General features: G+C 42.8%; 1 protein-coding gene across 7 annotated transcripts in view; it reads left to right on the forward strand.

Annotated features, from left to right (window-relative positions):
* Nucleotides 1-26,327, forward strand: part of LOC138758165 (ankyrin-2-like) — a 355,676-nt gene that overhangs the window by 67,934 nt on the left and 261,415 nt on the right. For all 7 annotated transcript variants that reach the window (XM_069926699.1, XM_069926701.1, XM_069926700.1 and 4 more), the window contains 4 exons: nt 2,313-2,411; nt 9,329-9,427; nt 13,208-13,306; nt 15,068-15,265. In XM_069926699.1, coding sequence (XP_069782800.1) covers nt 2,313-2,411; nt 9,329-9,427; nt 13,208-13,306; nt 15,068-15,265 — 495 coding nt within the window. The remainder of the gene's footprint in view (nt 1-2,312; nt 2,412-9,328; nt 9,428-13,207; nt 13,307-15,067; nt 15,266-26,327) is intronic.

Consider the following 26,327-nt stretch of genomic DNA (forward strand, 5'->3'; position numbering starts at 1 on the left):
GGCCACCGTGACAGAGGTGCACCAAAGAAAAGGTACAAGGACTGCCTAAAGAAATCTCTTGGTGCCTGCCACATTGACCACCGCCAGTGGGCTGATAACGCCTCAAACCGTGCATCTTTGGCGGGCAGCAGCCTCCTTTGAAGAAGACCGCAGAGCCCACCTCACTGACAAAAGGCAAAGGAGGAAAAACCCAACACCCAACCCCAACCAACCAATTTTCCCTTGCAACCGCTGCAATCGTGTCTGCCTGTCCCGCATCGGACTGGTCAGCCACAAACGAGCCTGCAGCTGACGTGGACTTTTTACCCCCTCCATAAATCTTCGTCCGCGAAGCCAAGCCAAAGAGAAGAAGAAGTTCAATATCAAAGTGGATTCTGTTCTTTGAAAGTGGGTTTGTTCTTTGAAACTGGATTCTCATTTGGATAGAGTGATCAAGAAAGCTTTTGGAATGCTGGCCTTTATAAATCAAAGCATAGAATATAGGAGCTGGGAGGTGATGTTGAGACTATTCAAGGCATTGATGAGGCCAAATTTGGAATACTGTGTGCAGTTCTGGTCTCCAAATTATAGATCAAGATCAAACCAGCAACCACAAAGAAAGCATATCACATAGGAGTAAAGATGAACAATTACTTTATTAACAAAATTTCACCTTCAAACTTTAATTCAAAATCCCCCTTTTATAACAATGCCCACTGGTTACTATGCAAATTTCTATAACAGTGTAAAACTCATAAGTTCCCCAGCCTAAATATAACATATGTAATTAAAGTCTAAGTTATATTTCCAACCAGCCCACAGAAAAAAAACTTAGACACAAAACACACAAAACTTCGATCTCAACCGAAGCCTAGATCATAAACAAAATTCAGTTTGTTTGGTAAACTGAAGCCAAAAGATCTTTGAGAGAGAGAGAGAGAGAGAGAGAGAGCACAAAATTCAAAGTGGTCTTGTGTTGCTTGCAGAGAGAGGAACACTGGCTTGGTCCGGATCCTTCTGGCTGCCTTCGGAATGTTCATCCTTTTTGAAATCCCAACATTCTAAGCTGTTCTCCAGACCATGACTCATGCACTGGGCCTCCTTCCACTCCACAGCACCACCCAGTGGTGGTTTATCCTCCATCCAGAAATTTTTAGATAATTTTCTGCACATGCTCAGTCCGTCTCCCACTCTCTCAGCAGTCCACCTTCACCTTGGCTCTCTAAGGCAAACTGTCACTTTTTAACATAAAACCACACAACACATAGGTCAATACACAACACAGAACTCTGTAACAATATCAATAAGGTAGAGAGGGTGCAGAGAAGATTTACTAAAATGTTGCCTGGTTTGCAGTATCTAGAATATAGAGAAAGATTGAGTAGACTGGGTCTTTATTCATTGGAGCATATAAGGTTGAGGGGGGATTTTATAGAGGTATTTAAAATCATGAGGGAGGTAGATGGAGTAGATGTGAATAGGCTCTTCTCCTTGAGGCGAGGTGAGTTTGGAATGAGGGGTCATAAATTAAGCGTCAGGGGGCAAAAGTTGAGAAGTAACATGAGAGGGAGCTTCTTCACTCAGAGAATAGTGGCTGAGTGGAATGTTCTTCTGGAAGAGGTGGTTGCAGCAGGGTCAATTTTGTCATTTAAGAGAAGGTTGGATAAGTGCTGCATGGATCTGAGGGGATTGGAGGATTATGGGCAGGGAGCAGATAGGTGGGACTAGAGATCACTTATATCGGTGCAGACTAGAGGGGCCGAGATGTTCTGCTTCCGTACTGTAACTTTTATAGGTTATATATAGTAAGCTGGAGGATTTTTCACTTCATCTCATCAACAAATGGCACAGTGACCATAATGGGTGAATTATCTGAGTCTCTGCAAGCAGTGAGTTACCTCCTGTCATCTGCATGTATTGGAAATTCCATCATCACGACATTAACTGTGAGAGTGACCATATTATAGAAAGGTTACGCTGGATCTGCTGGGTGTTTTCCCCTCGCTCCCACGCACTCCTTCTCCATATTGCAAATCAACAGTCTCTGTTGCTCAGTACAGGTAATGGCACAGGACTCAGCTACTGAACCGAAACAGGCACAGAAACATAGTTCTGCACAAAAATTAGTCCAGTTTTTCCTGACGTCTTCACAATGCTCTCGGTAAAGCAAGTTGAAGTTCTTGAGACCCAGGTTACATCTTTGCTGTGAGAGAGCTCAAAATGGTTTGGGGTGGTGAAAATTTATGACTGCTTGTCGGTAAGCAAAGATCTTATTGTAGGTTCAAGCGTTAGAAAGTTATGATGATCTCATTGTCTCTCCTTTCTCTTCACAGAGTGGCTTCACACCTCTCCACATTGCTGCCCACTATGGGAACGTGAATGTAGCCACCCTACTGTTAAACCGAGGAGCTGCTGTGGATTTCACAGCCCGAGTAAGTGACTTTTCTTTCTGTTTTTCATTTCAGTCATTGTTCTTACTTCAAATCTGCAGTGTTTCTGCAGCCCACAAGGAACTGATCTCTGATCATTTTGAGTACCCTGGGTGAAACACAGGCAAGCCACCTTGCAGAATAGCAAATAATGGAGAAGCTGACAGATATAAAATATTTAATCATGTTTAATGCTTCTTCTAGATTTAAACAGCTTAGAACAGCTCAGATACAAATGGTGTCTCACTTGTGGCCACAGAACCTCCTGTCTGATTGTTCTGCCTGACTCCACCCTTCCTTGTTGAACCTTTAAGACTGCTCACCATTCCAAAAGATCAACCCCCTCCCCACAACTGTACCAAAAGTGATTTAACTGTTGAGTGGAATCCTATATTGTTTGCTACTCTCCTCAGTTTTCTTAATGGTCACATATACCCTATGACTCTGCATCCATGATGATGCTGAGTTCATCTAATTTTCTGACTCAGTCAGTAAGGAACTGCAACTGGGCACACTTCCCACATGTATAGACATCAGGGACACTGGAAGCCCTTATGCCCCACATCCCGCCAGAGGAGCATGCCTCTGTCGTGACTTCACTGTGTTAAGAGACCTTACCTGTTCTTACCTGTTGACTCTGCTCTGCCCTCTCACTGAAGCCTTGTGAACCAAAACCTCAGTACCTATTCCCCAATGACTGCACTTCCACCCCAAGCACTGCTGCTGCCAAAACGGCTGTCCAAAATGGTCTCTCTGCTATCCTCCTCCTTGTATAGGCTGCCGTGCCTCAATCCCAGTTCAGCTCTGCACTCCGTCACTCTGACGTTTCTCCTGAGCTTCCTGCAATGCCCAAGCATGCACTTGATCATTCTTTGGGGAGTTTAGCTCACTTTGTGCATTTTCCACAGTGAGGACTCTTCAAGACATAAGTGTTAACTTCCCAAGTTCCCTAGCTTCTCATTTTTCTCCACAGAAAATACAGATGTGAAATAATCTTTTCAGACCTGTGCTTCATAAGCATCTTACTGATCTTTCAGGGGCCTTATTTCTTTCCCTGGTTATCTTTTTAGTCCTTAATGTACTTGTCAAACCTCTTGGACTGTCAGTCATCCCATGTCCTCTCTTTACCCTACTGAGTTCCCTCTTAAGTAAACTCCCACAAACAATAAGCTATGAGAGGAACTTAGCAGATCAGGCAGCACCCATGAGTAGAAATGGCCAGTCAATCTTCTTCATCTCTTCCTTCCCCACTTCTGTTCCAGCTTTTCTCTACCGTCCCCGTCACCCCCCTCCTTCCCAGTGATCTTTCTCTCCACCTGCCTCTCTACCTCTCACACTTTCCATCCGATGCCTATTCCCAGCTTCTTTCCCCCTTTTTATATGGAAGATAACCATCCTTTTACTTTGGTGTCAATAACGGGTCCCAACCCGAAATGTTGATTGACCGTGTTTACCCACGGACTCTGCTGGAACTGCTGAGCTCCTCCAGCAGCTCATGGTTTGTTGAAGATTCCAGCATCCAAAGTCTCAAGAGTTTCTCAGGTGGTACAGAAAATTGAATGAGGCAGGTCATGCAAGAAAAAATTGTGATATTTTTACCACAATAAGGACAAAAGAAAATATTAAATTACAGATTATAATTCTGTGAGGAATAACTTTATTATTAAAAATTGTTTGTTCCATCACAAACTGGCATGTCACTGATTTATGCAAGACATGAATTTTTTGGATGAAGATTTAGCATTATTATAGTAGGACTGCATTCTTGGAAAATGATCCGGATCATAGGATGCCATTTCATCTGTATAAAGAAATGAGTGTTGGAAAAAGAAACTCTGTTTGGAGGCACATGAGACTGCAAATGATGGGATCTGGAGCAAAACAAAAACGACCTGTTGGAGAAACTCCTGTTGGATTCGGCAGCATCAGTGGGGAAAGAAGGAATTGCCAATGGTTCAGGTCAAATCTCTTCATCAAGGCTGATCGTGAAGAGGGGAGACAGCCGGTGTAAGGAGGAGAGTGTGAGAGGCCTGAGGAAGGTGCCTGTAGGAGACTGAAGAATGACCGAGTGCGAGGGGTGGCAGGAGACAGATTATTGATTGCTGCAGGAGAAGAGGAAAAGATAAATGAAAAGGAAGTGTGAAGTAATGTGGTCTGGGATGTGAAGGTGGAGCATCAGAAGTGGGAACAAAGACTACCAGTGTTGGACTTTGATAAACAAATAAAGTGGACAGATGGAACCTGCAGGAGGGCAGGATCTGATGGTGAAATCTATGGGTGGAGGTGGTTGAACCTTCGAGGGGGGGCAGGTGAAAAAGGGTGGAGGTCTAGGGGATAGGATTGATGGGAAAGTGGACATTAAAAAGGGGGGGGTGCGGGGAACTGGATATGGATTGAAAGAGAGAGGAACACAGTTGAGGGAAGAGAGCAAGTGTTGCACCTCCTGTGATGGCAGGGGATAATGCCAAGCGTCTGGGAGAAATGGGTAGGAAGGAATGGATGAAGAGACAAGGGAGGGTGTTGTCATGGCGGAATGGGGAAAGGAGTCAGGAGGATTAAACGTGGCTGGTAGTGGATCTCACTTTAGCTGGTGGAAGTGACGAAGGATGATGTGCTGGATGCAGAGGTCCGTGTGGCGGAAGGTGAGCTCCCGGGGAACTCTATCACTGCTCTGATTGGAGGGAGAAGAATGCTGAGGAAAAAAATGCCCGAGGGCTCCATAAACCGCAGCCCCATTCCCTGAAAGAGGAAAACATTTTGCACGTTCTGCAACACAAGATCTCATCTTGAGAGCAACTGCAGCTGCTACTGAGACTGGAATTGTACCTTTACAAGAGCCAGGGATGGAAGAGGCGACGTCAGAGTAGCTGTGGGAATCAGTGGGTTTATAATACGTGACAATGGGCAGTTTGCCACTTGGGAGATCCTGAAAGGGAAAAGTATCAAATGACTATACATGTATTCATGTCCAAATACAGAAAATATTAAACATACATCTCAGATCAATGATACATGCTATTTTATACCCCACCAAATCCTACCCACCCCTTCCCCCCAAAATAATACCTCCAAGACCAGAAAGAAAGAAAGCACACCCGGTTAGTAAAATATCAGTTCATTCAATCAACCTTTGCCTTTACAAAATTAATCACTTACATATTCTAAGGACTTGATAGGGTTCCATGAGGTTCAGGCAGTACCTTTTATAAATTAATATGCACAATATGTAAATATGGGCACTAATTTATTTTGTAAAGTATCATATTTCTTCCTTAAATCATATGCAATCTTCTTGAGTGGTAGACAACTCTGTTTTTCAGCAAGCCATCTTTCCATTCCCAAAAGTGAATCTGATTTCCATGTCACTGCTATGCATTTTCTTGTGAATGCTAATGCAATTTTCACAAATTCCTTTGGATATAAATTCAATTTCAGTTTTGGTCTTACCCCTGATATATTGCCTAATAAAAAGAGCTTGGATCTTTTTTTTTTTAAATTTTTTATTTTTCACACCATAAATCACATTAGCCATGATATACACTTTTTCTTTTTCATACATATACAGTGACTTTTTCTCCCCCCCCACTCCCTCCTCCCAAGCCACCCCCCCACCCCCCCCTCCCTCATCCATTTTAGGTATACAATCTAGGTTGCATTAAACCCGTCAGACAATGTTGTCATTCAACAAAAATACACCAGAAATTCTACTGAGTCCATTCTTTTCTTTCCTTCTCCTTCCATCAACTTAGGTAATGTTTGTCCCTGGTAGGTTTTCGCTATTGTATTTAATGTAAGGCTCCCATACTTGTTCGAATATTTCAATATTATTTCTTAAACTATATGTTATTTTTTCTAATGGAATACATTTATTCATTTCTATATACCATTGTTGTATTTTCAAATTATCTTCCAATTTCCAGGTTGACATAATACATTTTTTTGCTACGGCTAGGGCTATCTTAACAAATCTTTTTTGTGCATCCTCCAAATCAATTCCAAATTCTTTGTTTTTTATGTTACTTACGAGAAAGATCTCTGGATTCTTTGGTATATTGTTTTCTGTTATTTTATTTAATATCTGATTGAGATCATCCCAAAACTTTTCTACTCTCTCACATCTTGAGAAAACTCAACTCTCGTAACCCATTCTAAAAATGCTCCTAATTCTGCCCAAAATGTTTCAATTTTGGTCATGACCATGTGGAATGTAAAAAGGTACCTATCTCTTGATTACACCTAAAACGTTTATCTGATAAATCTAATTTCAGTCTATTTAGTTTCTGTGGGGTAAGATTTAATTGATGTAAGAAAAATTATACTGAACCAATCAATATCTGACTTTATTGTATTTGTCATACTATCGTGACACAGTTCCAACCAATTTTTCTCTCCAATGCTAACATTTAAATCTGTTCCCCCTCTCTATCGAGATGTATGAATCCCTGCTTTTGTGTTCCCTTTTGCGATAAATTGTACAGAGCTGAAATAAACTTCTAAATAGATCTATTACAAATCAAAGTTTCTATTTCACTCCTTTCCGGCAATAACATTGTTGGACCCAATTTATCTCATTGATATGTTTTTATTTGCTAATAACAAAATATTGTATTATTTTGAATTCCATATTTGTTATTTAATTGATCAAATGAAATTGTTTCCTGCTTCATAGCAATCCACTATTTTCCTAATGCCTTTAGAAAACAATATATTTAAAAAAGTCGATTATTCATTGTAAATGGGATAAGTCTATTTTGGGTCAATGGCATTTTAGATAACACAGAGTTCCTTATTCCCGTTTCAACATTTACCTTGTTCCATATATTAATCAAATGTTTCAACAGTGGAGTATCACTATCTCTAATTATTAATCTCATATCCCATTTATATATGAAATCTTCAGATATTTTCTCTCCTATCTTACCTATCTCTATCTTAATCAACACTGGTTTCTCTCCTTCAAAAAGGGAAGAGAGAAATCTCATTTGTGCAACTTTATAATTTTAAAATTTGACAGTTGTCGACTTGCCAATTCCAATTTCCAAGTTAATTTTTTTAACAAAACCCTCAACATTTTTCCCTTCCAAAGAAACTTTCCTGTATATTTATTCAATTTCTGAAAAAAAATTTTGTGGAATAAATTTTGTTTGGAAAAGATATTATACTCTTGGAAAAATGTTCATTTTTATACAATTAACCCCTTCCAATAGTTATTGGTAATTCCATCCATTTTTTTTTCGGTCTTCATCAGTTTTCTTAAGTAAAGGGCATAGTTCAATGCAGTCATCAATTTAACAGAGAAAATGCAGGGCCTAGTGCTGAAGAAAAATAACGATGGGGGGGTGGTCAATAATCAGAGGGACTGACAGGAAATTCTTTGACCAAGAATGAGAACCAATTTGTTGGTTCCTACATGCTCATCTATACAAAACAACATATTATTTATTTTAATAGATATAATACTTGTTCTGCCTATGTATTGTTTGTATGTGTTTATGTCTGGTTGTGTGTCTGCATGTTTTTGCACTGAGGACCAGAGAACGCTGTTTCGTCAGGTTGTCCTTGTACAATCAGATGGCAATAAACTTGATTTAAAACATCATGATGGACATAGATAAGGTGAATAATGACAACAGCTTCCTAGGTAGGAGAATTTAAGATGATCTATGAGGCAAGGAGGGTGGAATTTCAAAAGGGCAAAAGGGAACAGCTCTTCACTAGAAATATGGAATGAGCTGCCAGACAACATGGATGAGTCAGCTGTCTTTAAGAAACACTTAGAAAAGTATGTGAATGTGAGGTGATTGGAGCCTCACATTGGCAAGTGGGATGAAAGCAGGAAGGCACATACTTCGGCATGAAGAAGCTCGACCTGTGGGCTGTTTCTGTACTGTGTGAATCTGAAGTCACAGGGTACCCATCATATTATTTAGACGTGACGTGGGACAAGGCAGATTGACAAATAAACATTGAGAATATAGCAGTGAGTGAATCTTTTTTATACTCAAGGGCGAATGAAAAACGGGTACCCCAGCAAAAGAGGTTCCTGAAATAATATTTAAACATTATTAGAGTAAAGTTACAATGGACAACTGGTTATAATATTTTTAATTTCAAGATAACAAAGATTTTACAACATGTATGAAACTAGTGCACAGAGCATTTAATTGTAAATGTGCAGTTCATAACTGTTTTCAACAAAAAAGTTTCTTTGTAATTTTTAATGTGTTAAATCACTGAGTGAGAGAATGCCAAGACATGTTCGAGTGCTGCAATTATGATCCCAGTTACATTTAAGTGGATGATGTCATGGAAAAAATGTAAGCTTTTGAATGTCAATTAAAAAAAATACTTGTAGATAGTGCGACCTATTACATTAATGCATGAATGCTTGAGTTCTTCAAACAATGAATTGTTCAACAAAAAAGGTTACTGAGGTTTGGCAATTATTGCTCCATTTCTACATTTCTCACACAATTCCCCTTTCTAATTAAAGTGATTATTGGTCATCCTTTGTTTTGAAGAAGACACGTTGTTGTGCAGTTCATCTCTGGACAGTCCCAATCAGGAAACGCAGAGTCTAGCACATTGGGAGCACTGGAAGTCCGTTTTTATAATAACTGCAGCTGCTGCTTTGTGACTCCATTCACAGTTTTCCATCAGTTTTTGGTTGTGCCTGTCTTCAAAACTGGTGTAGCCTTCACATCACAGGGCTCGCCAACGGGATCAGTCAGCAGCCGCAGCTTCTAGTTCACTTGGCTAGATGCCACAGTAGCGTAGGGTTTCCTTCCCCGTATCTGGGCTCTGATGATGAAAGCCCTCAGTAAATATAATGCAGTTGGAAATGAACTGTTCATTTTGATTTCAATTTTTTGTTGGTATTTAATTGTGTTTTCCTTTATCCTTTCACAATCTCAATTCAGAATGGAATTACTCCGCTACACGTAGCTTCCAAACGAGGGAATACCAACATGGTGAAACTATTGCTGGATCGAGGAGCTCAGATAGATGCTAAAACAAGGGTGAGTTTTTATTAATTCATGCTCTCCAGCTATCTCTTCATGTGTCACCTTGTTTCAACGCAATGGGCCGTCCTCATTGGAATTGCCACGTTGTGAGTTGTAATTTTATGTGTGGGTTCACGGAACAACATGAAAGCCATGCAGCTAGTGGGCTAAGGGATTTTATATCTGTTCAATGCACAATTAAGGCTGCCTGAAGTGAAAGGATATTGAAAGAAGGTGTAGAAAAGATTAATCTTCAGGTCATTCCTTGAAGGTGCACACTAGAATGAAGCTGAAAAAAAAAGAAAAATAGTGACAATATATGAATTTGTCCAACGATATGAATTTGTCTTTACCACCTCAAATTCTGAAGCACAAATTGATGGATGGCATGTCCAATGGCAGTATCCTGTATCCAAATCCAACTGAATTTGTCCACTCTGCAATATTGGAGACCCCAATAAAAGGCCGTGATTATCCTGAAGCCTGGGTTTGGGGCAAATGGTGAACAGTTTTTCTTGGTCTGTGTGCTTGTCTTTAAACAGATTTTTGAAGGCCAATGCCGAAGATGAAACTTTCTCTTACTTATTTACTAGAATGTGTAGCCTGGAGAAGCAGAAGTGAGACCATTGTGATTTGGTGATCTCCAATCTGATCAGCTTTCAATCATTTATTTTACTCCCATTGCGTAGATTGACTGCCTGCTGAACTCACTGATTTTCATTTAATTGGCTTCCATTTTTTAAAATAAAAGGGCATGTAATGTGATTGTTTAGTACAGTATATCAACACAATAAAAGAATATGTAAAATTGTTCTTTTTAAAACTTTCAGGAACAATTTACCAGAAGCCTAAACTGTGATGTAAAGCCACCATCTTTATTTTATTGCCTTGTTTTTTTTCTCTGGAGCATAGCTGTTCATTTTTCACTTATCATGCATAAGAATTTTTGCAACATGTTGCCTGGTTTACTTCAATATTGGTGAAGTGATTTTTATTTTTACTTTGTTGGTGTCTCTCTCTTGCTTTAACCGCATTCCATGTGTTTGCTGTGGCTGTGGGTTTGTAGGGTATTGATGAGGTAGGTTCATTGTTGCATGCCCGTCCTGTGTATTTAATGGATAAGGTATGTCCTTCCTTCTCCTTTCCAAATGAATGCATTATTCATCTCAGAAGGTGCCAGCTCTCCTGTGAGACAGGCTAACTTTGGAAAAAAAAATGAAGGCTAAATCACTACAGGGGAAAAGGAAAGCAGTTTAACTGTAGGTTTCATAACCATACCTTCTCCATGCATTCCACGATTTGGCCAGTCTGTGTGAAATTGTAAGGGCTTTCATGTGCCATTATTTTTAAAAAAAACAGTTCTGGCACTGAGGGAACCAGAAAATCCTATGTCTATAGCACGGAACCAGGACTTCAGCCCAATGTGTTGATGCTAACCCAACCTGTCCATGTCATTTGCTTCTGATTGGGCCATGTTCCTCTGAGCCTCTCTAAAGGTATTTTTGTACATCAGAATGAACTCTACTTCCACCAATTCTTCTTGCAGCTTGTTCCATACACCTGCCATCTATACCTTCAAATAGAACATAGAAGGGTCCACCTAGATACACCCTCTCCATTATCAATCCAATGCTTTGCAATCTCACAGCCCATAGCCCTATATTTTTTTTCTTACATGCCTCTGTCTCTCTGAGACTTTTAAATCTCCCTATTCTACCAGCCTCCACCACCAAAAGTTACTTCTGACATCTCCCCTAAACTTTCCCCCACTCCCCTTAAACAGATGTCCTCGGGTATTGGCCATTATTGCCCTGGGGTCAAGGTTATGGCTGTCCATCCATAACTTTTCCCCTTCCTTCTCATTTATGAATGGACATCAGCTGAAGGGGGTTCTGTGTATTTCTCAAAACAGAATACTTGAAGCCTCTCATAATCTCATATGCCTACATTTAATTTGAAATTCCTCTAACTTGGGAAAAAGATTAAGACTTACCTGTATCCCTCATGATTCTATAAACCTCTACAAGTTAACCCCCACCCAGGATTCTAAGTTCCAAGGAGAAAAGTCTCTCCTTATCCAGCTTCTCATTATAATTCAAGCCCACCAGTCCAGGTTACATTCTTGTGAATCTTTTTTTTACACTTTTTTCAGTTCAGTGACATATTTTCTATCGTTGGCTGACCAAAACTGCACACCACTGTGGTCTCAGTGGGATCCTTTACAATTGTAACATGATGTACCCTGCTCCGGTACTCAGTGCCCTGGCCGATGAAGGCACCAAACACATTCTTCACTGGCCTGTCTTCCTTGCTTATTGTATTTAAATGCTTTGAAAAATATGCCGAGAAACCAATGCAACGGGGCTGCTTTACAAAGTCAGATATTGGTGAAAGTGATGTGCGTCAAATATTCTGAGAAGTACACACAATGCCCCTCAGCTGATGCTCATTCATAAATAAAACTGATAAGAACGAGCGCTTTTCTGCATCATTTTACAATTGAGTATCTTATTTACATAATATGATTATTTGTGGCTTTCATTGTTATGCCTGGACCCACAAGACGCTCATCTAATGTAAATATCCCATTGGATTTGCACTACTGTTCCCATCACAAAATTGCGCATTAATACGGAATTTATTTCAACATCGCTCATCATCCGCTCCATTGTGTCATCATTTATCCTGCCACAAAATTCCTAGTTTTAACCAATACTAACAGCTTTTGAATATAATTACCATTGTCCTCTTTAAATGTGGTCCTCTTTAAACAGTGCTGCTCCATTGTGTTTCAAACAATCCAGGGGGAAGGATGGGAAGCATCCTACCAGCTATTAGGGACTCATCAGTCTCCAAAAGGTTCTCCAGCCCAGGGGTTTTAGCCAAAGATGTTTCTTTCTAGCTTGTCTGGATTGTTGGCATTTCTTTGCAGAAGAACTAAATTAATGTATAGGTATTACTTGGAAGAATTCAATTTGAAACATTAAGACTGTAAAGAACAAATGGGAAAAGAAAGTTATGAAGTAAAAGCATATTTAATCCCATTTTAGATCTTTGTCGCTTACTCAGAATTTGATTGGTACCTTTTCAATTTATTGACAACATCTGCAGACTTTTTGCAATTCTGCCATGGTTGAATTTATTTCAATTAAATTGAAATTTGAAAGTTAGTGATACAGCGCAGTTACAGGCGCTCTTGGTCCACAAGCCCATGTCGTCCCAATTGCACGCATGTGACCAATGAACCAAGCAACCCCATTTGTCCTTGCAAACTGGGAGGCAATGGGAGCACCTGGAGGAAATCCACGCGGTCGCGGGGAGAACTTGTAAATTCCTTATAGACTGCCATGGATTTGAACGCGAGTCGCTGGTGCTGCAATAGTGTTGTGCTAACCTACTGTGCTAGATAGTTAACAGTAAATAAAATGGTGTGGATGAAGGAAGCATTATAAATTTCTGAATAAAATAGCTCATGGGCCAGAGGGTCTGTTACCGTGCTGTATCTTTAAATTAAAATTAAAAGTGCATTCAGGATTTTGAAGGTTTTTTTGGTAATTTCCAAGAGGGCATTTTCCCTAATTCAGAAACATTAATTATGGGGCTGATGGGGACAGTGACGTTGTGCTTTTGGAGTTTAGGATGGGGGTAGGATATAGAGAAGGGATGAATTCATTTAAACAAATTAATGTTAAGGATTAATTTGCCTTGATGGTTCTTCTGGACCGTAAATGTCTTGTACACCTTGTGCTACTTACCCGGATATGTGTGTTTGACCTGTACTGTTCTTTTCATCAGGATGGGTTGACCCCACTGCACTGCGCAGCAAGGAGTGGACATGATGGAGCTGTAGAGATTCTGCTCGAGAGGGGGGCCCCAATGCTTGCCAGGACTAAGGTGGTTATGTGCTCAGTGTTAAGTTTTCTTGAGTTAATCAGCTCATGCACAATCCAAGAGTGTTTACCTGAGAGTACTGTGAAATAGATTAATGATTTAATGGAACAAATGTTGGAAGGATGCATTCATAGCCTGTTAAAATTGGGGAAAATAGTCAGACATGACCAAAGATGAGCTGGACGTAAACACAGCACTCGTAATGTAGGTTTTCCAAAAAAGCTGCTGTTTTTTGCACATCAAACTGGATGGATGTTTGGAATTTGCAAGCACAAATCCAGCTTCCATTCAGCTGATTGTTCATCCCTGGATGACTGCCATTTCAGCATTAGTGGTGGTGGTGGTGTATCCAGATTCAGATGTAGTGTCAGAATAGATATGTGACATCACATACAACCCTGAGATTCTTTTTCCAGCAGAATTACTGTTCCTGACCCTGACAGTCCGAGACTTGCAGCACCTACACCTCTTCCCTGATGGCAGCAGCGAGAACAGAGTGTGTGTCGGGTGGTGAGGGTCTTTGACAATCGCTGCTGCTCTCCAACGGCAGCGTTCCCTGTAGATGTTCTCGATGGTGGGGAAGGTTTTGCCTGCTATGTCCTGGGCTGGGTCCACGACCTTTTGGAGGGCTTCACACTCAAGGGTATTGGTGTTCCCCATACCCGACCATGATGAAGCTGGTCAGCACACTTTAAGAGGCTTTTAAGTGGAAAGTATGGTGATAGTGAAAGCTAAAGTTGTTTTATTCAAGTTGATTTAAATGTTTTAATTGTTCCCTAACATTGTAATCATTTTATGTTTAATTTAATTTTTAATAGTTTCTGAAGTGAATTGGTCAATAATTCAGTTATTTTGTCTATTTGACATGTGGTAATTAGAGTGTTGATGGCTCCCAGAGTAGTTCTGGGGACTACAGTGTGTCAGTATTGGTGAGAAAGATTCTATGAAGGACCTTTCCAGTCAGTAGGAGATGGTAGTCCATGCTCTATTCGAGGTGGGACATAGTTTTGAGGGCAAGGAGGCCAGTGACCTTGGGGTGGCTCACCAATTAGAAGATGATCTTAGGCAAGACCTGATGTAGTGAGAGTCTGATGCTAATAGCTCTTTCACTTAATCGTTTACATGAATGCTCAGTGCACCACAGGCTGAATCCACCTGGCTAGCTGTGAGCCAGTCGCAGGTTGGTCCTGGAGTTTTGTAATCCCTCTGTAAACCCAGGACATGATGTGTTCCAGTTCTTTGCTCCACATCGAATATCATGGGTGGAATCTGGGAGGGATGGGGACTAAACACTTTCCAGAAAAATTTAAAAAATAGATCTTCTTTTGAAGATGAGATGCAGCAACCTTTGGGAGAGTTCTCTGAACCACCACAAGAGATGCTGAGGTTTCTGCCCATATTCCATTTTTTGGTAGCGTGATTAATTTGATTGTAATTTTAAATTTAATTTAGGCTCACAGTGCAGTAACAGGCCCTATCAGGCCACGAGCTGTGCCGCCCAGTCACACCTGATGGACTCCGCATGTTTTTGAATAGTGGGAGGAAGCCAGAGCATCTGGAGGAAACCCACGCAGACACGGGGAGAACATACAAGCTCCTTCCAGTCAGTGAGGCCTGGTTGCTGGAGCTGAAACAGCGTGGCGCTTACTGCTCCACTCAGCATTCTGTGCTACCCATAATTATGGAAGTGATTTACTGTCTCCTTCCCTGCTCTTGTTTTGAGTGAAAATTTGAATAATCTTTTTAAAATTTTTATCCAAACAGAATGGTTTATCACCCCTTCATATGGCTGCCCAAGGAGATCATGTGGAATGTGTCAAGCACCTGCTGCAACACAAGGCACCTGTTGATGATGTTACGCTTGACTATCTCACTGCATTGCATGTGGCAGCTCACTGTGGTCACTACAGGGTCACCAAGCTTCTGCTGGACAAGAGAGCCAACCCCAATGCCCGGGCACTGGTAAATAACAATTATAAACTGAGTTACATTTGTAATGAGAGTAAGACATCAATGGAAGAGTTGATGGTGTACTGTGTTATGATTATTCTCCTGTGTTTTCAATCATGATGACAGAACTTTACAATTGTTTCTAAAGCAAATGTATAACTATTATCAAGTTGAGGAAGCGAAAAAGGAGGATGCATTGCATTCTTTGATCCAGGAGACACCTGTTGCATGAGTGAAGGAGGCTATTTGAGTCAGCTGTTCAAATGAGGTCATATTAGGAATATTATGAAGGGCAATCATTTTGCTGGAGAATATTGGCAACAGTCAGCAGGGAAGTGAAAGGAGGGAGGGGTGGCATTGCCATTCAGGGATAATATCATTGCTTCTGAAAGGGAGAATCTTGTGGAGGGATCATCTACTGAGTCATTGTGGGTGGAAGGCAGAAACAGGAAGGAGGCAATCACTCTTTTGGGAGTATTCAAGAGGCCCTTAAATAACCACTGGAGCACTGATGAGCAGATAAGTAGGCAGATTGCCATAAAGTTCAAACATAACATAGTTATTGTCACAGGAAACTTCAACTTCGCTCATAGCTCCTCAGTCCAAAAGGTTCAGGTGTGTCCACAAAGGATTCTTGACACAGTATGTGCACAAGCCAACGAGAGGAGAGACCATACTGGATCTAGTACTGGGTCAGGTGACAGACCTCTTGGTGGAGGAGCAATTGAGAAACAGTGACCACAACTCACTGACCTTTATCATAGCTCTGGGCAAGATTAAGAGGAATCAAAATGGGAAAGTGTTTAATTGGGGAAGTGCGAATTACGATGGGATTAGGAACTTGAGATAGTAAATTGGGAGCAGATGTTCTTGGGGATATGCACAGCAGGAATGTGGAGGATGTTAGGGGGCTACAATGTAGTGCCTGGTTAGGTTTATCCCAGTGAGACAGAGAAAAAAATGGTAGAGCAAAGGAGCCACATTTGCCAAGAGAGGTAGGACATCTAGTCAAGGGGAAGAAGGAAGCATACATAAGGTTTAAGAAATAAAGTTCAGTAAGGGCTCATGAAAATTATATGGTAGCTAGGAAGAAACCTGAAGGACAGGAGAGCTGGAAGGGGGCATGAAAGGGCTTTGGCATGTTGGTTTAAAGAAGATACTGGGACATTCTACATGTACATGAAGAACAGAAAGATGACTAGAATGAGTGTAGGACTGATTAGGGATGGGGGGGCGGGGATTATGCGAGTGGAGGCAGAGGAGTTCCTAAATGAATACTTTGTGTTAATATTCACTGGGGGGAGGGACCTCAGTGAATGTGAGGTCATGTGTAGAACAGGTTAATGTGCTGGAGCATGTCAAGGCAATGAAATACTAAACCTTCTCATCAATATTTGTATAGATAAGTCCCTGAGACCAGTTATTTACCTCTGATTGCTACAGGAAGCAAGGGAAGTGATTGCCGGGGTATTGACGATAACCTTTGTTTCCTTCCCTGGCCACTAGAGGATTGAAGAATGGTAAATGTAGATCTCTTGTTAAAGAACATAAAGGGGAAGATTCTTGGGAATTAGAGACCTATGAGTCTATGGGAGAGGATTAATAGGGACAGGATTTAGGAGCACTTAGAGAAGAATAATCAATTAGTGATAGTAGCATGGCTTTGTAAGAGGTATGTCATGCCTCATGAACCTTTTAAGTTTTTCGAGTTGACAAAATAAATTGATGAATATAGGGCAATGGATGTAGTGAAAATGGATTTTAGTAAATTTGTTTGCCAAGGTACCCCATGGTAGGCTCATTAAGAAAGTCATGAGACATGGGCTCGAAGGAACCTTTGTAGCTTGGATACAGACTTGGCTTGCTTGCAGAAGGCTGAGTGAGATGGGAGACGGAACATATTCTACTTGGAGTTTGATAACTAGTGGTGTTCTGCAGGTATCTGTCCTGGGACCCCTGTTCTTTGTGATTTTGATAAAGGATGGGTGAAGAAGTGGAGGGGGTGGGTCAGTAAATTTCCAGAGGACACGGAGGTTGGAGGTGTTGTGGATAGTGCAGAAGGTTGTTGAGGGTTATAACAGAATATATAGTGGATGCTGAGTTTGGTGGAGAAGTGGCAGATGGTCCCACCTGGATAAGTGTGAGATCTTACAGTTTGGAAAGTCAAACTTGCAGGCAGGTTAATGACAGCATTTTTAACAGTGTGGAGGAACAGATGGATCGTTGGCTTCAAGACCATGGATCCCTCAAGGTCAAGGTTAAGAAGGTGTGTGGTGTGCTGGCCTTCATTAGAGGAGTTGAGTTCAATAGCCATGAGGTAATGTTGCAGCTCTGTAAAACACTGGTTAGAGCACACTTGGAGTGTTGTGTTCATTTGCCCATGAAGTTATACAAACCTGCTCCACAGCAATCTAATCCTTCCCAACGTCACATCCATTACCCCTTATTTTTATTAGTTCCAAGTGATTTCAGGATCTTTTAAATGCTCTTATTGCTCCAAATCCCTCCACCATCCCTGGCAATACATTATAGGGTCCCCTATTACACTCTTCCAAAAAAATTCCTTCAGTCGCTTCCTCTAAACTTACCTCCACTCACTTTAAATGGATATCCTCTGATATTTGCTTTTTATCTCCCGGAAAAAAAAAGGCGTTGGCTGTTCGCCGTATCTATGACTCTCATAATTTTATACACCTCTACGATGTCACCTCCCATACTTTGTCACTCCAAAGAAAAAAAGCCCTAGCTCTGTCAAGTTTGTTTCATGAGACATTCTCCAGACCAGGCAACATCCTGGTCAATCTCTTTTGCACCCTCTGCCCCGTCCTGTAATGAAGTGAGAAGAACTTTACCCAATACTCCAGTGTTGTCTAACCAGATTTTAATAGATCTGCAACATTACCTCAGGGCTCTTGAATACAATCCCCTGACTAATGAAGGCCAGCACACCATACACCTTCTAATTTCCCTATCAACGCGCAGCAACCTTGAGAGATCTATGGACTTGGTCACCAAGTCTGAGTTGGCACATTGTTTATCTTGGCAGCTGAAAAGTCATGCATTTTAGGAAGAGTAAAGAGAGTAGGACATATGCCATCAAGTTGGGACCCTGGAAATATTCAGGAACAAACAATGGGACCTTGTCCATATGGTGGCAGCATTGGTTGATAAGGTGATGAAGAAGATATATGATTTCAGATTTATTGTCAGTGTATATACATGACATCACATACAACCCTGAGATTCTTTTTCCTGCAGGCAAGCAGAATTACCACTAATTGGCAGAGCAAAAAAATCTGACTCAAAATACCATGTAAACAAATAAACAAATGTAAACAAAATGACTGTGCAATACAGAGAGAGAAAAAAATCAGTTAAGTGCTTTAATAAATCCACGATTGAACTTGTTGTTGAGGAGTCTGATAGTGGAGGGATAGCTCCTGTTGTGGAACCTAGACCTCTTTTCTGATGGTAGCAGTGAGAACAGAGCATGCACTCAATGGTGTGGATCTTTGATGATTTCTGCGGCTCTCCGATGGCAGCGTTCCTTGTAGGTGTTCTTGATGGTGGGGAAGGTTTTACCTGTGATGTCCTGGGCTGTGTCCACTCCCTTTTGCAAGGCTTTACGCTCAGATATGTTGGTGTCCCCCTGCCAGACCGTGATGCAGCTGGTCAGTACACTTTCCGCCACATATCTGTGGAAATTTGTCAGAGTTTCTGATGGCATACTGAACCTCATTAGCTGGATTTTTACATATAAGAACATGCACAACTTTATAAAGCATCAGACAGGCCAGAGATGGAGTTTCATATGCGGTTCTGTCACCACTAGATAATGATTTTTGCATTGGAGGGGATGCAGAGTAGATTTATCATAATATTACCTGAGATGGAATATTTCACTTATTAAATTGGTTAGGCTGAGTTTGTTTTTGATTGGAGCAGAGGAAGGTGAGGGAGTATTTAATAGACACAGACAAAGCTACAAGGGGCACATATAGAATAGTGAGAAACTTTTCTCCGTAATAAGATGTCTAAATCCAGAGATGAAAGGTAAAGAACAAGGGGGTTGGAAGCGATCAAATGGAAAGTTTCCTCATCGAGTGGGTGATGGAAACAATCTGAATTGGGGAAAATTGTGGGTGATGACCCTCTCACAACATTGAACAAGCATCTGAACAAATTACCAGGACATTGATGGCTACTGAATGCTAAGTGGGATTAGCACAGATGGGTGCATGGGCATGGACATAGTGGCTGAAGAGCATGTTTCTATGCTGCGTTTGATTCAGTGGGAAATGCTGATGGGGGGAGGAAGAAAAGTGTTAATATTTACTTCAGTTGCCTGCTCTGAGTGCTCTGGAAATGCTCATTCTGAAGGTTCCTGATCAGGAAGGGAATCAAGGGTTGCAAAGAGAACGAAGGAGAATGGGGTTGAAAAAGACAGCAAATCAGCCATGATGGAAAGGCAGGGCCGAGACTCGGTGGGGCAAATGGCCAGATTACACTCCTGTTTCTTGTGTCTGTCAGGAACAATGAGAGTTTGGTATGTTTTTTCACTGTAAATGTTCGATCTCTGGAGAGGAAGATACGATAGCCTTTTATTGTCATTAAACAAGGACAACAAAATTGAGTTGAACATCCTTATGGAGCACACATACATCCAACAAAAAAAAATAACACAATACAATATTCAATGTTTGCCAGTCTTCAGTTCACAAATGGCTCTGGGGTTAAAAAAAACTGTTTTTAAGTCTGTTCATCCATGATTTAATGGACCTGAAAGAGGGCAGCAGGTCAAACAGATGATGGCCAGGGGGGAAGGGTCTTTCAGGATGTTGGCTGCTCTACTGAGGAAGCGAGAGGGGAATAAACCCTCCAAAGAGGGGGTTGGGCAGCCGATAACCTTCTGACTACATTGATGACCCTCTGAAGGTCTTGCTTGTCTGCTGCCGAGCAGCTGGAAAGCCGCTTGGGAATGCGGTAGGCCAGCACCCTCTCGATGGAACAGCATGGGTGTTGGAGAACAGAGACCGAATGGGACAAGTACATGAAGTACTGGAGCTGGGATGTCAAATCGTTGGTGAGATTTTCTTCTCAAACTACCGAAAAGTGGATAGTCCTAGTATGATCTATTTGTGTATCAAATTGATACCTTGCTTTACGCACAAAGATTGACTTGGAGCACATATTGTCAGCATTTGGACGTATCTTCATTGATTTATTTATTATACTTATTGAACTTGAAAACTTTTTTGCATTAATCCTTCCTGATACCTCTCCCTTGATCACAAAGATTGAGATTTTCTGTCATTATGGAACCAATCAATAGTAAAAGCAGGTCATGACCCAGCACCCAAAATGGCAGACCAACGAGGCAACCATGCAGACCCAGTGACCTTCGTCCCAGGCAACTGCTTGCATGGCGGGAAACAACAAGCAACAGCAGGAATGCAGCCCAATCGGAGATCGGTGCTGCTGTGATGTCACTCCTGCCATCAGGGGCGGGGAGAGAATATAAGCCAGTGCAATAAATCAGTCTTCGACTTCAACTTTTTGGGCGGGTGTCATTCTTCCCACACTTCGAGGTAGCGTGCACGCTACATTGGAGACCTCGACAGGCCCAACCAATAGTTGGATCTGAAGAAGATGGATCAAGCAGCTTTTCACATGGTTTTGTTGAAGCTGCCGACATTCTGGGCACTGCAGCCACACGTGAGGTTCAAACGGGCCGAGGCTGAGTTCCAGCTCTGACAGATCATTGCTGATACTCCACGTTACTACTATGAGATGAGCTTGCTCAACCACGATACGGCAGCAAGAGTCATCAATTTCCTATGGCAGCCTCCAAATCAAGGCAAAAAAGACACCCTCAAGGAGCTATTAACCCGCACCTTCAGACTCTCATTGTGCGAGTGTGCCACCCGATTGTTGCATATGGATGGATTGGGGGACAGGGCCCCATCCGCCCACATGAATGAAAACGTCTTTCCTGCTCTTTTCCTGGAGCAGCTGCCTGAGGATATCCGACTCTTGCTTGCCAACGAGGACTGCAGCGATGCCAGGAATGTTACACCCCAGGTGGACATGCTCTGGAGAGTGTAGAAAGAAAATGGCACCTCGGTGGAGCAGATCGCTAGGCCCAAAACACAGCCAGCAACAAGGCCTCAATGAGCAGAGAGGTACGTGGATCCCCTGACCCAACAGTATTGTTACTATCACCAACGATGGGGTGAGGGGATTCATCAATGCTGCTGACGCTACACGTTTCAAGGCCAACTATCGTTAATGGCTGGCCAACATATGGGACTCACTGTCTGGAAGGCGCTTCCTTGTGGATCCAGCATCAAAATAAGTATCCTCTCCCACTCCCTGGCCTACAACATCTGGAATGGAAAACTGGTTCGGCACTGAGGGCAGCAAACAGCACCACTGTCCCCCTCCACTTTGGCAATGACTGGTTCACATGGACATTCACGATGGCAGCTATGGCACAACTGCTCCTGGGAGCAGACTTCCTGTGAGCCCACTGCCTGTTGGTGGACCTTAAAGGGTGGTGATTGGTGCACGGCAGGAGTTTTCAAGCCATGCCCCGGGGGGAAGCCAAGTTACCTGCCCCCACCTTGATTCCGTTACTCTGTCCGACAAAACAGAATCCTAGTGAAGTTCCCTTCGATCATGGTGCTGTGGTTTTTCACCACTGAACTGAAGCATGGGTTAAGGGACCACATCCTCAGTGAGGGCTCCTGCTCCATGCCAGGTCACGCTGCCTTCCCCCCCCAAGAAGTTCTCCCTCGCCAAGGAGGAGTTTTTAAAAAATGAAAGAGCTGTGGATAGTGTGATGTTCCGACAGCCCCTGGGCCTCCCCGCTGCATGTGGTACCGAAGGCAGCAGGAGGGAGGAGGCCATGTGGTGACCAATGCCACCACACCCGACAGGTACCCCGTGCCCCACATCCAAGACTTTACTGCTAACTTACAAAGGGCCATCATTATCCCTTTAGGACTCTTTGAATTCCTGAAAATGCCCTTTGGACTTAAGAAAGGCAGCCCAGACCTTCCAGAGGTGGTGGGCTGGGATCTCCCATTCACGTTCATCTATTTGGATGATATTCTCATCACCAGCCACAACAACATGGAACATGTGGCCCACCTGAGGCAACTGTGAGCCCGGCTGCAAGAATTCAGACTAATTATAAACCCTTCTAAGTGCCAGTTCGGGTTGCAAATGATCAACCTCGTGGGGCATCGAATCAACAGAGCGAAACCCCTCCCAAAAAGTTAGAGGCTGTTTGAAATTTCGCTAAGTGAAGGGGTTGCAAGAATTTGGCAGCATGATTAACTTTTATCACTGATTCATACCGGCAGCTGCTCGCATCACACTCGTGGCAGAGTAGGGTAAAGACAATGAGGCCAAAGACACACTGACCAACGCCACCCTTCAGGTCCACCCCAGGACAGAGGCGCCAACCCGCCCTCACAGTAGATGCCTCCAGCACAGCGGTAGGGGGTGTACTGGAACAATTCATCAAAGGGCAATGGCAGCCACTGGCCTTCTTTAGCATGCACCTCTGATCACCTGAACTCAGATACAGACAATTCAGGGTCTTCACTGGCCATAAACTGTTAACCTTTGCCTTCCACAAAGTATCAGACCTATGGTCAGCCAGGCAGCAGCGACACCTTTCATACATGTCTGAGTTCACCATGGACATTCAATGTGGTGGCCGACACACTGTCCCGCCTTGCAATCGAATCATCCAGGCCCTGTCCCAGGGATTAGACTATACAGCCCTAGTCAAGGCATAGCAGGAGGACCCTGAGATCCTGTCATACAGAACAAATGCTTCCAGGCTCGGGCTGAAGGATGTCGCCATCGGCCCTGGTGACCAGATGCTCCTGTACGATATCTCCACTAGGAAATCCCGCTCCATTGTGCTGGCAGGTCTTCGATGCAGTGCATATCCTGGCACACCCAGCCATTGGGACTTTTGTTAAAATGGGGGCCAATAGGATCATCTGGCACAGCCTTCGAAAACAGTTCAGTCAGTGGGCCAAGACCCATACGCTCTGCCAGATGTCCGAGGTGCAGACACACATCAAGGTGTCCCCCCCACAAACATTTGAGCCAGTGTGATGTCAGTTCAGCCACGTCCATATTGACATTGTAGGGCCTCTGCTGATCTCCTGTGGGGCGAGATAACTCCTCACCATGATGGACTGCTCCACAAGACGACTGGAGGCAGTCCCACTGGCTGACACAACCACCGAGACCTGTGCCAGGACACTAATTAATACCTGGATGTCGAGGTTCGGAGTTCCTGAGCATATGACCTCTGATAGAGGTACACAGTTCACTTCGGGACTCTGGGCGACGCTGGCTAAGTTGCTGGGAACCCAGCTCCACCATACCATGGCCTATCACCCTCAGGCCAACAAGTTGGTGGAGTGGTTCCACAGGCACCTAAAGGCGACCTTGATGGCTCAGCTCGAAGGGCTAAACTGGACAGACAAGTTACCCTGGGTCCTCCTGGGGGATCCGGACTGCACCGAAGGAGGACCTTAATGCCTTAGCAGCTGACATGGTATATGGCGCACCGATAGTTATACTGGGGAGTTCTTGGCCGCCACCAAGAACCCAGAGGACCCCACGGCCTCATTGACTAAGCTGAGGGAAATCTAGGCCATCTAGCATCTCCACAGCCTCCACTGCTCGGCCAGGGTGTGTCCCCAAAGATACCTGTGATTACATTTTCATTCGGAAAAGGGCACACTGGACACCTCTGTAACGGCCATATGATGGGCCGTATTAAGAAATCAGAGACATAGGGTCGACATGGGTCACTAAGGAGAAGGATATTGAATTGTGCAGGGTAAAGTAAAGAATGCAAAGAGGAAATACTGGAGAATTTGAAGAATATAAAGATGAATAAGTCTCCAGGTCCTGACAGGATTTTCCCTAGGACCTTGAAAGAAGTTGGTGAGGAAATAATAGCGGTTCTGACAGTGATTTTTCAAGTGTCATTAGAGACGGGTATAGTGCCGAAGTACTGGCGTATTGTACATGTGGTTCCTTTGTTTAAAAAGGGTTTCAGGAGCAGGCCTAGCAATTGTAGGCCTGTAAATTTGATGTCAGTGGTAGGTAATTTAATGGAAACTGTTCTTAGAGATAATATATAAGTATCTGGAGAGACAGCATCTGATCAGGAACATTCACACGGATTTGTGAATGTTTGACCAATCTTGTTGAAATTTTTGAAGAGGTGACTAAGAATTTTGATGAGGGTAGAGCAATGGATGTTGTCTATATGGACTTCAGTAAGGCCTTCGATAAGGTTCCGCATGGAAGGATAGTTAGGAAGGTTCAGCCGTTAAGTATTAATTTTGAGATAGTCAAATGGATTCAACAGTGGCTGGAAGGGAAATGCCAGAGAGTCGTAGTGGATAACTGTTTGCCAGGCTGGAGGCCAGTGACAAGCAGTGTGCCTTAGAGATCTGTATTGGCTCCTTTGTGGTTTGTCATTATACAACAATGATCTGGATGATGGGGTGGTAAATTGGATTAGTAAATATGCAGATAATACTAAAATAGGTGGAATTGTGGATAATGAAGAAGGTTTTCAAAGATTGTAGAGGGATTTGGACAGGTTAGAAGAGTGGGCTGAAAGATGGCAGATGGAGTTTAATGCTGATAAGTGTGAAGTGTTTCATTTTGGAAGGAATAATCAAAACAGGACATACATAGTAAATGGGAGGGCAGTGAGGAGCAGAAAGTTCTAGGAATAACGGTGCATCGTTCCCTGAAGGTAAAATCTCATGTGGATAAAGTGGTGAAGAGGGCTTTTAGCATGCTGGCCTTTATAAATCAAAGCATAGATATAGGAGTTGGGAGATGATGTTGAGACTGTTCAAGGCATTGGTGAGGGCAAATTTAGAATACTGCATGCAGTTCCGGTCACTGAATTATTGGAAGGATATCAACAAGGTAGAGTGCAGGGAAGATTTTCGAAAATGTTACTTGGGTTTCAACATCTAGATTACAAAGAAAGATTGTGCAGATTAGATCTTTATTTCTTGGAGCGTAGAAGGCTGAGAGGGGATTTGATAGAGGTATTTAAGATTAAGAGGGGAATCGATAGAGTTGATGTGGATAGGTTTTTTCCCTTGAGGGTAGGAGAGATTGAAACAAGAGGTCATGAGATAAGAGTTAAGGGGCAAAACCTTAGAAGTAACATGACGGGGATCTTCTTTACTCAGAGGGTGGTGGGTGTGTGGAATGAGCTTCCGGGAGAAGTACTGGCTGCAGGGTCCATTTTGTCATTTTAGGAAAAATTGGATAGGTATATGGATGGGAGGGGAATGGAGGGTTATGGGCAAGGTGCAGGAAGGTGGGACTAGAGGACACTACTTGGTTCAGTGTGGACTAGAAGGGCCAAGATGCCCTGTTTCAATGCTGTAATTGTTATATGGTTATATGGACTTCAGCAGTAAGGAAAAGACTTTCACTATCAACCACCTCAAACCAGGACATTAGCCAACCGGTCTCCACATAGCCCCCACAATCCAGAGGTAGGCCACTGAAAGTGAAGAACAATGCTCCAATCACCGTTTCTGGGGGTGTGGGGGGAGTTGTGTAGCGGCCTGCTAACCGGGTCACAACCCAGCACAAAATGGCCGATGAATGCGACGACTGCACAGATCCTGCAGGGGCCATCGACCTTCATTCCAGGTGATGCCTGCATGACGGGAATCAATGAGCAATGGCGGAAACGCTGCCAAAATCGGAAATCAACGTGGCTGTGCTGTCACTATGATGTTATTGTTTGTCTATATCAATGATATGGACATTAATGTGGTAAATTGGTTCAGCAAATTTGCAGATGACACAAAGATTGGAGGTGCAATGGCTGGTGAAGAAGGCTCTCAAAGCTTGCAGCAGGATCTGGAACAGTTGGAAAAATGGGCTGAAAAATGACAGATGGAACATAATGAGGTCAGATATTAGATGTTACATACCAGGGTAGCAGTTAAATAGTAAACGGCAGGGCACTGGAGAATGTGATAGAACAGAGGGA

Source organism: Narcine bancroftii, chromosome 3 (genome assembly GCF_036971445.1).
Source record: "Narcine bancroftii isolate sNarBan1 chromosome 3, sNarBan1.hap1, whole genome shotgun sequence".
Classification (NCBI taxonomy): domain Eukaryota; kingdom Metazoa; phylum Chordata; class Chondrichthyes; order Torpediniformes; family Narcinidae; genus Narcine; species Narcine bancroftii.